Here is a 13,585-nt window from a genome sequence, read left to right on the forward strand (position 1 = left end):
GTTAGGTCATTTAATCGGGCTTTCAGTTGTGGGAGAGGTCTAACATTTGGCACAGATCTTAAAACCAAAACTCACCTGATTTGCAAGATCTTAGGTTTCCACTTGTGGGAAACAGTTGCATTTGTAGTAAAAAAAAAAAAAAAAAAAAAAACGTGTGCAATTTCCTAACACTTCAAAGGCCGGGCTTGTATGCAAGTCAAAAACAAGTTATCATCATTACTGGATGGAGCCAGTTCTGATGTGTCTGTCCCGGACAAAGTTCGCCTATCAGTTCCTGTTTAATTAGGGTTGGCTACAGGATGCTTTCTCTCATATGACCACTAATAGCACAGCTAAGCGAGAAAAAAAGAGACAACGCCAAGCCAAAACCAATGGTATACACACAGAGAAGTTCAATAAAATATAGGCTTACTTGAACACAAGATGCGCGAAAGCAATTAAGTCTGTGAAACCCTGAATTTATGCTTGTGTCTGTACCTTTCTTGAAAGTGTAACTCTGAAAATGGACTGTTTCTGTTAGCTTGTGTTGAGATTTCCTTTTAATCTAAACTGGCTCTTTATTTTTCCTTGTTAGCCCCCTCATTTATTGAAAGAAATAAGTTAGTCTCTAGTAATTCGTCCTTGGCCTCTTGTGTGGTTGCATGTTAAATGCTATCCTCCTTGGTCACTACTGCTTTTATAACACTTCACATACTTAAGAGCTGACGCAGCTGGGGGATCTTGCAGTCTTCACAGTTTCCCAGCCCCACATTCTGTTTGTGTGCTCCTCTCATGAAAGCCTACACGAGAACCAATATCTATGACATTAAAAAAAAAAAAAAACACTAACTTTGTTCCTGCACAAGAGGAAGTTCAAAGTTATCTTACTCGGAGCCTCTCAAAATGATTTTTCTAGGATTTATGTTATTTCTTTTCGCAACATATCTCTTTAGGTAGCCAAGGTTTCACTTCTCTGATGTGTCAAAAGATGAACTGCCCTGAGGGAAACAAGGTATGTTATTAAGGCATGGAAGAGACAGACGAAATAGACAAATATTTCAGGAGGGATAGATCTACAGTGAAACCAGCCGTTCCATAAGCATCATTCTCAGAGAACATCTTCATGTTATGAGACACGAGGGAGACATGAGTTAGGGCTCTTTTGGCGGTTTAAGAGAGTTTCTGGGCGAGGTGAAGAAAGTGGTAGAGCTTTATCCCTTGAGACGTATGCCGAAATTGAGAAACAGTTTCATGATATGTCAAAAATTGGAGAGAAAAATGTGTTGTAGTTGTTGGTAAAAAAAGGGTTTCAATGCGGTACCGTAATAAAACCGCATTCCTTTCTGTTGTTTTGACTGTTAAGCGGGAGACAGGACATACAAGCCTTGCGACCTCTTGACCATTCATGTTTAACTGCCATCCTTGTGTTAGCTCAAGGTCAAAGGTGAATGATTGCCATCATCAGTCTGCATCCTCTCTCAAAGGTGTCAGAAAGAAAGAAAAAGTGCGAGAGGAAGTGAAAGGAAAAGAATCAAAGAAAGAATAAGAAACCCCCTCATACTCTAAACACTCTGCTTGACCAACTGCTCTACTTTATCCCTGATTGTGCAGCAGCAGATGCATGTTACACTGAGAGAGAAAACACGTGTTTGCCTGCTGTGTTGACCAGTTGCTCCCGGTCTCTCCCCGACTCTGCTGCCACAAATCACTACTCGTCGGGTCATGAAAGGCTCCCGAGCCTCAAACTGCAACTCAAATGAACCCTGTCTGTCCCGTTCCCATGGGGGCAACTTTCCCATGAGTGTGTGGGGCAGACTAAACTACATCCAAAATACACACACACACAAAAAAAAGAGAAAAGCCTTTTCAGCAGAAATGACATTCAAGACTCTTCGAATGCTAAATGACACTGCATACTTCCACATCGTTTTATATGACATGAAAACATTCAAAATTCAGCTTGAGGTTCTGTTCTTTAAGCCATGAAGGAATGTGAAGAATTAAAAAAAACATATTCAACATGTCACTACAAATACGATATAATGCAAAGACACGCAACAATCTATGTCTCTGAAAATCTGCTCTTACCTGCACACCGGTGCCACTTTTCTCACGCTCTCTCGTCTCTTCCCCTCTCTGCCTTGTTTCTACCTCTGCATTCTCCCTGCCTTCAGACCCCCCTCCAGGAGAGAAAGAGGGCAAGAGAGAGAGAGAGAGAGAGAGTACCAAATACAGACACTTTTCCTCCTCCTCCTCCACCCCTCTTGCTCAAAACAACAGCAGTAATCCCAAACGCGTGCCAGAGAGCTACTGAACTTGATTCTGTGTATATATGCGTGCGCACATGTGGATGTCTGTGCAGCCTCTGCACTGGACCAGGATACACTCTTTATACTTGCTGGCTTTGGTTCCTCCTGTCAACTGCCAAGAAATTTCGAAACACGCTATATAAGGCTGAGAAAGTGGCTTGGAGCTCCTTACGATTCCGGTACCCAAAACGAGAGAGCAAAAGCTGTCCGGGGGCAGACAGTAACTGTATCCCTCTGTATCCCTCCCTCTGCTAACCCACTCTGTCTGTCTATTTCCCTCTCTCTCTCTTTTCTCCTCCCTCCTTTTCCTCACAACCTTCTATGTAGCTGTTGACACAGGCTTGACAGAGAGAGAGTGAGTGAGTGAGAGAATGGGAAAGAGAGAGAAAGAATAACTTTGTTTCTCTTTTTTTGCACTTTAAACATTTTATCACTTCATACAATTAATTCAAAACAAGTGAAAAATCTACCAGTGCGGGATATTTATATCTGTTTTTCACAGAAAAATAACTTCACTGAAAACATGTTTTCAGGAAAATACATGATGTGCATTGAAAAAAAACTCTTACTGCACCAAAACTGTAAAAGGTCTCAGTTACTAACAAAACTGACTACGTAGGGACATTTCTTAAAGTGTAGGTGTATCTTTCCGTGCACTGTTAATATGTTCTCAACCTCAAACTTCAAGCTACATTTTCCATGTTTATATACTTAGATAAAGAAAACATTATTCCTACATAAAAACGTAGAAAAAGTTTCTCATTTTCCAAGATTTCCAATGCTTAAATGCTTGTAATTTACAACATTTTTAACAGTAATGAAGATACATCTTTCTGCAGATTTTTACATATTTACATACATAATAACATCTTATATTAGTATGCGTGGTTATTTCATTTTATACTATTCATATATGTATATGCAGAATTCTATTATGTATATGTATAGTGTACTCCCCAAGCAATATACAGGTAAACAGCAAATCCTCTCAAGATGCTGTTTTCTTGTGCATTTATTTTCACATTTGTATGATTGAAAAATGAAAACAAACTTTGCACAAATTCATCTTGGAGATGGAGAAAAAGCTGTATGGCTGTGTCTGTACCTGTTGACAGCTGCTATCTATAAGGATGCATATGCACATTGCCTTGAGAGCAAAAACTTGATGTCAACAGATTCCCCCGAGATCCTTATTTAAAAAAAACTACTTCAGAGGAAAATATTAGCCAATCTCCCACCTGGTTTTACACACTTGTTGTGAACTTAGCTGTTGACCTCCAGACGAGGACTTAGGTAAATTGGGCCATCAGTCATCTGCTAGCACCCGGTTATTAGGCCGCCCGTACCGTTTGTCTGCCAAAGCTATCTCCCGACTACCGTGCTGCATCTATACCGCTGAAGGGCGTCGCTATGGAGATGTGGTGTGATGGCTCTTTGATGTGACGTGTTTGCGCCAGGGAAACAGACTTGCCTCTGTGAACTACTGCAGAGGAATGGGGAGGCTCGGCTCTTGCAAATGTGTGTGTGTGTGCACGTGTGTGTGTCCCATCATTTTCTGCCCCCCTCCCACCCCAACCTCTCTCTCTCTCTCGTTCTACCTTTTTCACTTTCATGCTTGGATGGTTACTCTCTTTTCCATGCCAACATTCTTGAACGCTCTTCACCCCTGCTTCTATGCACGTCTTACTGTGTTTTTGGTCTTGCTCCACTTTCTCCCTTTGGAAGATAGAACAGATAAAAAAGGAGAACCTTTGAGGGGGAAAAAGCCTCTGAAACACAGTTAAAAATGAGTCATGTAAGTGAATTTAAAGTCCAACTAAAATAACAATTTGTCTTCCTTTATTACAGTCAAAGATATTTTTAAATTCGTTCTTAATAGTGTTTTAAATATTGAAAGTAAGAAAAAAAGGTGGCATAGGGGATATACTGTATCTGTATACTGAAATGCTTCTTTAGCCTTCAAGCCTCGCTGCATGTTCAGACAGAAAGTGAAATTTTTACTCACCCCATACACCCAATGTACCAGCTTGTACTTTAGCTGAAAGCCAGCTCGCTCCATGTCTGTGGGAGTTAGTTCAGTTGAGCTTCTGACTGAACTCAGGACTCACCAGAAACACCAGGGGCCAGTTGCACCAATAGGGTTTACGCCTGGTCTTAAACTGAGTCAGTCGTAACTTGGCGTCCAACCTAATAGTTATGCCAGTTGCACCATCTAGGCTTAAGTCTTCTTCTTGCTAAGACTGGGCGTAAATCTTACACCTAGTCAGGAGCGAAGGCTGCCTGAGTCTGAACAATCAGTTATGGCCTCCATTATTTCTCTCCAAGACTGCTTCTTCTTATTTGTTATTACGTTGGACTGCTTGGCAGTCAGCGTTTTAATGTCCTGGCCGTACAGCTCTATTAATGTTCTTATCTCAATGTCTGTGAAATTGCCTTTTCTTCTTTTTTTTTTTTGGATCCTCCATAATGTTGACACAAATTAGAAATGATTAGCTACAGATTAGCAAGACAGTGGGAGATTGTTAACAATATATCCTAGCAACACACGTTAAGACCAGACATAGTGAAGACTAGGCCTAAGTTTGGTGCAACCGACGTAAAGTCCATTCCAAAGACTGCTCTTAACAAAAACAGACTTAGCAGTAAGGACCAGGTATAGTAAAGACCAGTTGGTGCAACCCATCCCAGTTCTTTCTCTTACTTGCATGTTTGATTGACAGCTGAGCCAGCAGGGACACCAAGAAATGTAAACAAACTTGTGCCACAAGCCAATGACAGACAGTGGTACTGAAGAAAAAGGACCACAACATTTAGCATCTAATGATCTTGAAAATTTGCAGATGCTGTATGTTTTTGGCCATTGATTGCATATTTAGCCTGTATGGATTACATTTACATCTGGATGACATCCAATCACAATGCGAGCCACCTCCAGATGTGCTTTGGCCGATCCAAGCTCAATCCAATCACAATGTTTTCTGAGTGTATTTACAACTGGCATTCCTTATCCAGGCAGGATATCCAGATGCAGATTGCATGTTAATACATGATGTAAATTGGGTCTTAGTGTTGTTGTTGAATGTGCTGCAGTTGGCTAGCTAATTAGCTATTTAGCCTGTAAAGTGTTCTTAGCAGCGACCATGTTGAATGTTTGTTTGGTAGCTCACTAAGCAAGCTAAGGTGCAGGACAAGACGGGGCACACCATGAAACCAAAAAATATATAAACATGAATTTCTTCCCTTTGGCTACAGGTTTTCTCTCAAAAAGCACAGGACACGTAATACAAATTAGATCGGTATGCTATAGCATGAAAAAAATGACAATTTAATTTCAATTGGACTTCAAAATAGTTGTTACAATCCCATTCTTTAGCGTTTTGATGGCATCCTCCTCTTTGTCAGCCATGTTTGGTTTCAAGTTTAACTTCCAATATTCTCTTTCTACAAATAAATCCAAATTATGTCCACACAAACCAACACATGCTGAGTTACAGAAATAGTAACAAGTTATATGGTAGGTGGTAAAATGGAGTTGCAACCAGGCCTCTTGAAATATTAAAGTGCCTCTGAGTAGCAGTTTATGGAGCATGTCATTTACCAGAGGTCTAATTAAAGGCCTCATCCAGTTTTCACACATCCACACATGTTAGAATGTGGATTAAAATGTTAGGATGCTGGGATTAAAACCAAGACCTCAAAACCCTTGACCTCAAAATTCTGCAAAGAGGAGGCGCAGCTTAGTCAAAGTCAGGCTTAGTTGAGTTTGGAATGTGCATGAATGGACTGAAAAACAAACAAATCTGCTTAAAAGTCATTTTGTAACAGTAAAGAAAGGATGGTGGTAAAATTTGATGATATCAGTGTCTGAGTCTGACAGAGCATCGTTCCATAGCTGCTTCTTGCACATCAGTGCTCATGTTACGTAAGCAGTTACCTCAGCCCGACAGACTTTGGGCCAGCAGAGATGAAACGGGACCGTCTGAGTCATCTCACAGCAATAATATCCCCTGGATTTTCTTTTGCATGACAAAGGAATTATTAGATCTTCTAAAAATAGAAATTCAGTATGTGACGGGGTTGCAGAATCTGCTTCAAGACCTCAACAGCTTTAAGACAAGGGTGCACTTCCAAAGCTTGAGGCTATTAACAGATTTTTCCTTTGTTATTTCACAATGAGGTAAAATAACCAGCTGCTTTGCCCTCCCACCAGTTGACACACTGGAGAATGCAAAGACTACTATGAACAATGCATAAGAATATTCTGATTGCAGAAGAAAATGCTCTCTCACTGACAGATTTCCTGAATCGATTCCAATTCACAAGGTCCCAACTCGATTCGATTTACGATTCGATTCAATATCGATTCGGTTAGGGGTATTTCAGTTACAATACCAATTTTACTTGGATATTAAAGAGATTCTCAGAGAAGTAATGCTATAAATTGTACAAGGAACCCTCTGATCTGGTGCATTATTAAAAAATATTGATGTTTCCATTAATAATCCACCCCAAAGCAGTTACATTAATGTTCTTTTTGTTTAACATGACCAACACACTACAGCAGTCAACACAATATTGTGCAACTCTACAGCCTCTACAGTCAGTGAGTATTGAGTGACCAGATAAAATTAGTACAAGTGCTTTCTTTAGTGCAGAGGGTGCGGTGCAGAGACGGTACGCGTCGTGGACTCAAGTGTGTTATTACTTTTAGTTGGCATGCTAGGATTGTATGTGTATTTGTATCTGTATGGTCACAGGTGATAAATCAAGTACTGCAATGTGTACATTTCAACAGGGTAAATGTAGTGAAAGGACGCGACATCTGCCTCTAGGCTCGGCGGTGCCCTCAGTGGAGCAGCTGCCGCCATTTTTTTTTGATTGAACTGAGGTTCACTAGTCTCTTACATGGCAAGATCTTGTTGCACGAAGAACCAAAGGCTGGCAACGCAAGACTGATGGGGTTAAAGCTTCACACACGCACAGGTAAAGGCATATATTAAAAGATCAATCTCGGTATTTTATGAATCGATATCGGATCATTAAAATGACGATCGATTTGAATCGGAAAATTGATATTTTTAAAACCAGACTTAATCAACAGGAATATGCTCCTTTGGCTTTTAATGCGTTGAAAACCCTCTGTTATTGTCACGGACTGCAACCGTGACTCATTTCCTAGTCGTCCTGTTTCACCCCTGCTGCCGCTCCGAACTGCGAACATCTACTATACAACTACAGGAAGTGGAAAAGCCCGATAAAGAGGCCGCTTTGTTCAGCTCCAGCTGACAAAAGTGATAAGTAAACAACTCCTGAGATTGTTTTAGTTCACTTTGAGTTTTGGTTGACAGAGTACTGTACAAGGAGGCTCCAGTTAAAGAGACAGTTTGGAGAGGAACCTGGGTGGGTTAAATGTCAGGAATCTTTATGAATCTGCTTTCCTGCAGGTCTTGGCCTTTGACTTGTATTGTTAATATAAGAACAGAATACAAGTTGTCTTGCATAATGTCTGTCAGTGGAATCTTTTGGTCTTGCCATTGGAAAATTTGCTTAAGACAGACCGAACCTCAAGTAGACCTACACCTGATTGGACAAACACATGGCTCACTGTCTCTGGTCTTTGCAACAAACTTTCAAAGTGGAAAACCAAGTTGAATTGTCGTCCAAAATCAAAAAATTTGAGATGAGAAATAAGAAATAAGTGCAGCTACAGAACTGAAATCCATAACATCTTCAAGCAGTTTCTCAGGGGATGAGGGGATTTCGGGAGGGGAACTGGTTTTCAGTGCACAATCTAGTTAATTCTCTGTGGATGTCTTCCAATCTCAAAGCGAAAAAACTGAACTCACAAGATGTAAACTGGTTTATTTTAAAGGCAAGACAAAACAGAAATACCTGCACTGTCACATTTCCCTTAACTTGCATTAGTACTCCAAGGTTTTCCAAACAAATTTGTCTTGCGGGTGAGGTAGCATTGCAGCAGCAGCACACATGGCATGTCAGACAGGACCGCACTGTATTTTGTAAAAAAGCACAAACATGTAAGCAGCATTTTATATAAAACGAAGCCAAGGCAAGACAAAAGCACTCTCCAGGATTGTTGTTTACATGAGAAATATTCAAACTTCTTGCGCTCTGACTCGTCTTGTCCAACCCCTTCCCATCATTCCACTCTACCCCTACCTTTCCCTGCCAAACCTCGCCTGTGTCTTCCAACCCGCCAGCCCATCAAACAGCACAAACCACTGCAGCAGCATTCCAGGAGGCTCCTCCAAGACATGGCAGGGATAAATCATAAGGAATAATGAGGGCTTGTTTCCATGCAGGGTGAGAGAGAACAGAGAGCTTACAGACGCTGTGCTATCCGGTCAACACAAGAAAACACACATACTTGCACTCATGCATGCTAAGAGTATGCTATTAGGTTGGACCTGTTTGCATATTTTTGCTGCACTGGTGTCAAATCAACACGGTTCAGAATCACTGCTGTGCTGGACATGAACTGCAGGTAAAAGGCTTTAAATTCAACAGCAGTGGCTCCCTATAAAGGGTTTAAAGTGAAAAAAACTAAATGGCAATGTCGATGCAGTCGGCAAAATGACGTCATGAGGACTTCGCAGACCCTCGCAATGATACTGATACCAAACAAACACAATATTATGTGTATTACTTACTTTTTAAAAACTTATTTCACCATTTTTTTCTTTTTTCTTGTAACATATTAGATATTTTCTCCTCTTAAGGTCTCAAAATCCTACAAATAAAACAACCTGAGAAGGTATAGTACTGTATCAACCTGTCACAAGACATACAGTTGCTTTGTTTTCAGCCTTCAGCCAAAAAAGTGACCCTTATTGGCCTGTTGAAAAGTAAATGTGAAACCATTTTTTTTGACAGTCTAGCTAATGTAAGGTTTCATTTTCTACAAATAAATAACAGTCCAAAAAGTTGTTTTTTTTAACTTGTGTTACAAGATATGGAAAAACAACCTGATTGCAAGTTTTAAATCATTTACAGAGTATTAAAGTTATTACAAAACATACCACATATATAATCAAAATAAAGGGCAGAACTCAAAGCCCTTAAAAACATTTGGACTGAGTCATGTTTGATTTTCACATGCCCAGAGCCTATAGAAACACCAGTGGCTCTAAAAGTCAGTTACAATATAGTAGAAAGTCTGGTGCATCTGATTTATTACAAAAATATTTCCCAGCAAGTCTATCTAACAGAGAGCCTCTGTCTCCAACCCACTGCTCATTTGACCAGTAATTTTGATGGATTTGGGGAAATCTCCCAGCCACAACACCCCTGTCCCGACAAACCTCTCAATAGACACCCATAACAACAACATGATGGTCACCAAAGTCTGTCTCCAATACTCTGTGGGACAAGAACGCATCTGTCGCCGATCTAAAGGGTCTTCTAGGCTCCAATAACAGGCGTCCACACTGAGATGGTTGCGGTTGAATTGAAAGGAAAACAGAAAATGAAGGGTAGCCAGAAACTATTAGCTGTTCCTCATCAAGGCACATTACTGTGCATCTGTCTTTTGGATGTTCTGCGCAGACATTTTCATAAGCTTTTAAAAGTTACTGATTGAACCACATGCGGTTGCAGATTTTTAAAGTTTTGCAGAATGAGGCTCAGAAAAGGGAAACAGACAGTATCGCTAATCGTTCCACTGACAGCAAGATTACAGAGACGATGACAATATAGTATATGGCCTTTAAAGGTGTCATACGTTAGCTTGTTTTAATGCCCAGGCGAAATTAGTCATACTGCTTCAGAAACTCACTTTCCCACGTTTCCAATTGGACGTTGAGAAAGACATTTATGTTCTCAAGCTAACTAACTGAAAAAGCTGTATTATTACAAGATTTAGTAGGGTGATAAACAGTACCACTTAATGTCAATTACAGCCTCTTTCAGATGCCAGAGATTTGTTGATGTTGCAATTTCTCTGGTCACCAAGATCAGTGAATGTCCCTTAATTCTCTCTCTTTTTTTTTATTTCAAAAACATTGAATATTTTTAAAGCACAATGTCAGAGCTCAGTCTACAGCCTCTTTTACTTGTTACATCTAAATTTATTTAATATCATTATTATTTTCCTTATATTTATATTATTTTTCTTGCATTTTACGGTATATATTCAAGATTCAAGATGTTCAATTATATTTCATCCTAGCTTTTATCTATCCATAAATGAATTGGTCTACATGCTGTTCAAACATTTCACCACATTTCTAGAGATAAAGATACGAATCTACTAAATATTTGAAACAACTTTTAAAAACGCATGTATAAAATTGTGTAATTGTTGAATGTAAATTCCTAATAACGTCATTAAAACTCCTCATTACCTCGATCTTGATTGTACCTTGAATAAAATTATTTTTCAGTATCATTATTGGAATGTTTTACAATTTTACACCATCTAAATTATTAAGTAATTATCATCTCATCACCCACTCTTCATTCCCTATGTCCATCTTAAATTTTGGTAAAATGACTTCAGTACGTAACATGTACACGAGTCAAAAATATAAACAAATTAAAACGGTGTTGACACTTATGGTGCAGACACTTATGGTGCAGACACTTAATATAATAAATCACACACATATTGTCTCACATCATATGTTAAAAACATTTACCTTCATCACACCCTCATTAAAAGCAGTAGAGACCCTATTAAAATGTCATAAAAACACAGAGACGCTGCATAAAATATAATAACACTCCCATTAAAACATTCAAACAATTGTCTTTTAATGTCCTGGTTAGTACAGCATAAAAAGGGAAGTTGCGGCAGCTTGAAATAATAAACACATAAAATGAAATCAGTGCAGCACAGCAGCCATCTTCAAGTCTGGCGAACTGCAAACCGCTGGCGACAACCTCATTGTGCTTCCTGACAAGTTTACGGTTCAAGGTCAGCATGGAGTCAGCTGAAGAAAGCGTCGATGTCCGCCTGAATCCACACTCGTATTTACTAAAAGTCTTTGCTTTTCCGCACTTTTATGGCCTGAAACAATGGGCATGCCAGTGCCACACGGTGTCCTGTTTATTTTTATGTGAGGGTCATTTCGCTGGATAAAGCCAACATAAATGTTTGGTCTCGAGTAAACCAAATTTAGGAATTAGCACATTAGCAAATACAAGTTAGGGGAAGTCATGCCAAAGCTCTCGTTTTTAGCCAAATTTACCAAAAGCATTTCCATCTATCTACTATACCATTTTTCTCCTCTCTCTCTCACACACACACCTCTAACTCCTCCTTCTTCTTCAAAACATTTCCTGCCCAATGTCTGTCACCACCAGAATGAATGACTCATGACTCTGGCTATCCTGATTATTCCCCCAATTGCCACCACAAATGACTTTGCCTGGTTTTAGAGGTTTTAGAGGCAGATTTTTCCTTGGATGTTTTGGGAACACAAAGCTTTTGTTCCTATAGTAATATTTGGGTAGAGGGGGGGATGGCTTTGGGGATGTTTTGGGGGAAAGCGAGAGGAGGTAAGAACTGGGGCAGGCCGGAGAGCGAAGAAGAGGAGAGGAGACCAACATTTCTACCAAAGAGTCACAACTAAAACCACTAAGAATAGCCTTGTTACGTGCTTCCCCTCCGCCCTTTCCCCTCACTTCCCTCTGTCATTCATTCCTCCATTCCTTCCTTTTCATTTACTCTCTCCATGCATTCTTCCCCTTTTCCACTGCAGATTGGGATCAAATGTGGACAGAGTGTGCGTTTGAGGAGGTGGAAATGTGGAATATGGGATTTGAAACAGGGGGAAGCTCGCACCACATGGTTTTACTTCCTCTTGTGAAGGTCTCACATTATTTAGTTTTCAGAATTTTGTTTTCAAACACCCTGTGGGTCAGGATATGAATGTTCCTCTTTCTTTTTCTGTAAATAAATGAATAAATGTGCATTTACCAGGTCAGATCAAATGCTGCAAACTCGCCTAAAGAGGTTCAGTCGAGCTCCAGACGAGTAATGCAAGAGGTGGACTGAGCGTTAACACCAAAAACAGCCCTGTTTTTAAAAAAATCCCCTATGAGTTGCGCTGGTGTGGGTGTGTTTTTTCAGGTACCGATGAGACGATAAATACAATCCAAGGAGGTCAGATTGAGTAATAGATGCTAGAGTTTGAAGACTTGTCAGCTGCCAACACATTCCACAATGGTTTAAAATACACGGGACAAGATTTTACAATTCTGGTAAGTTTTTGTGACAACAATTATTTTATCTATCCATCCTGATAATTGCAAGAACTACAAGTAAGATTCAAGCAATCAACCAGTAATGTGAGCTTGAATGAATTTGACCAGCCAACACAGTGCATTTCTGAATGACGTGACATTGATTTGTCGCAAAATTTTGAGCCAGGATCGACTTTTTTTTTTTTTACTGGAAGAACCTGCATTTTTTTGTCGCAGGCATAATTGAAATGAATGATAGGGCTGCATTTTTTCATGCAGTCCTAATGCTTGTCTAGACATGGTGATTCACTGACTAGAGATAAAACTGCCTGGTTTAACATCTGTGTCTTATATGGATGTTTTTAGACAAAATATGGACACCTTGAGCCAAATGTGGCTCTATTTTGGTTTGATTTTGAATAATAATAAAAAGGATCAAAGTCAAGTTTTATTTGCCTGGATCCAGACCTTTGAATCCGCCAACTCCACTGAGTCAAGCTGACAATTCTGTCTGATACCAGGCAAAAGTTTTATCTTTGTGTAACAAACTTTATGTGCCTCCACATTATGTAAGTGTGGCGCACGTGTCGCCATTTCTACATACTGTATGATGCATAAGTGATGCAAACAAGTAATATTTAACTGATAATGATAAGGAGTGAAAAATGATCCGTCTCTTACCTTAACTTCACATTTTTTATGGCAGGACAGCCGGCACGCTGAAAGAAGAGAGACAGGATTAGCTTTTACAGAGAGAGAAAATAAGCATTGATTGAGAAATATAATTGGGTGGTACAAAAACACACATACACTCTCCACATGAGGTCAATGTATGAGTAAGAGTAAACACCTATTTTGCATGTAAAGAGCTCAGAAAGAAACAGTCACCGTTATAGAAAACCTTGATGTTTCTCTCAGTTTCTCAGAAAAAATGAAGCTCAAAGCAGAGAAGAGAGAAGAGAAAATATTCATGCATTTTACTCAAGAATGAAAGTGCCTGCTGCTGAATGTACTGCAAAGGAAAACTGCAACAAGGTCAGCTCTAATCCTGATGCTAACATGCTGTGGTGCTGCCCCCAAGTGGCCGAATA

General features: G+C 39.8%; 1 protein-coding gene across 6 annotated transcripts in view; it reads right to left on the bottom strand.

Moving 5' to 3' along the window:
* tns1a (tensin 1a) overlaps positions 1–13,585 on the bottom strand; it is a 104,540-nt gene that overhangs the window by 58,231 nt on the left and 32,724 nt on the right. For 2 of the 6 annotated variants that reach the window (XM_042404923.1, XM_042404917.1), the window contains exons 1-3: positions 13,383–13,491; positions 13,176–13,213; positions 3,887–4,004 (exon numbers count right to left, since the gene is read on the bottom strand). In XM_042404923.1, coding sequence (XP_042260857.1) covers positions 3,887–4,004; positions 13,176–13,213; positions 13,383–13,466 — 240 coding nt within the window. In that variant the 5' untranslated portion in view covers positions 13,467–13,491. Of the gene's footprint in view, positions 1–2,067; positions 2,241–3,886; positions 4,005–13,175; positions 13,214–13,382; positions 13,492–13,585 lie in introns of those variants that run through there. The other 4 variants (XM_042404920.1, XM_042404918.1, XM_042404922.1 and 1 more) reach the window with 3 other exon arrangements.

Source organism: Thunnus maccoyii, chromosome 24 (assembly GCF_910596095.1).
Source record: "Thunnus maccoyii chromosome 24, fThuMac1.1, whole genome shotgun sequence".
In the NCBI taxonomy this organism is placed as follows: Eukaryota; Metazoa; Chordata; class Actinopteri; order Scombriformes; family Scombridae; genus Thunnus; species Thunnus maccoyii.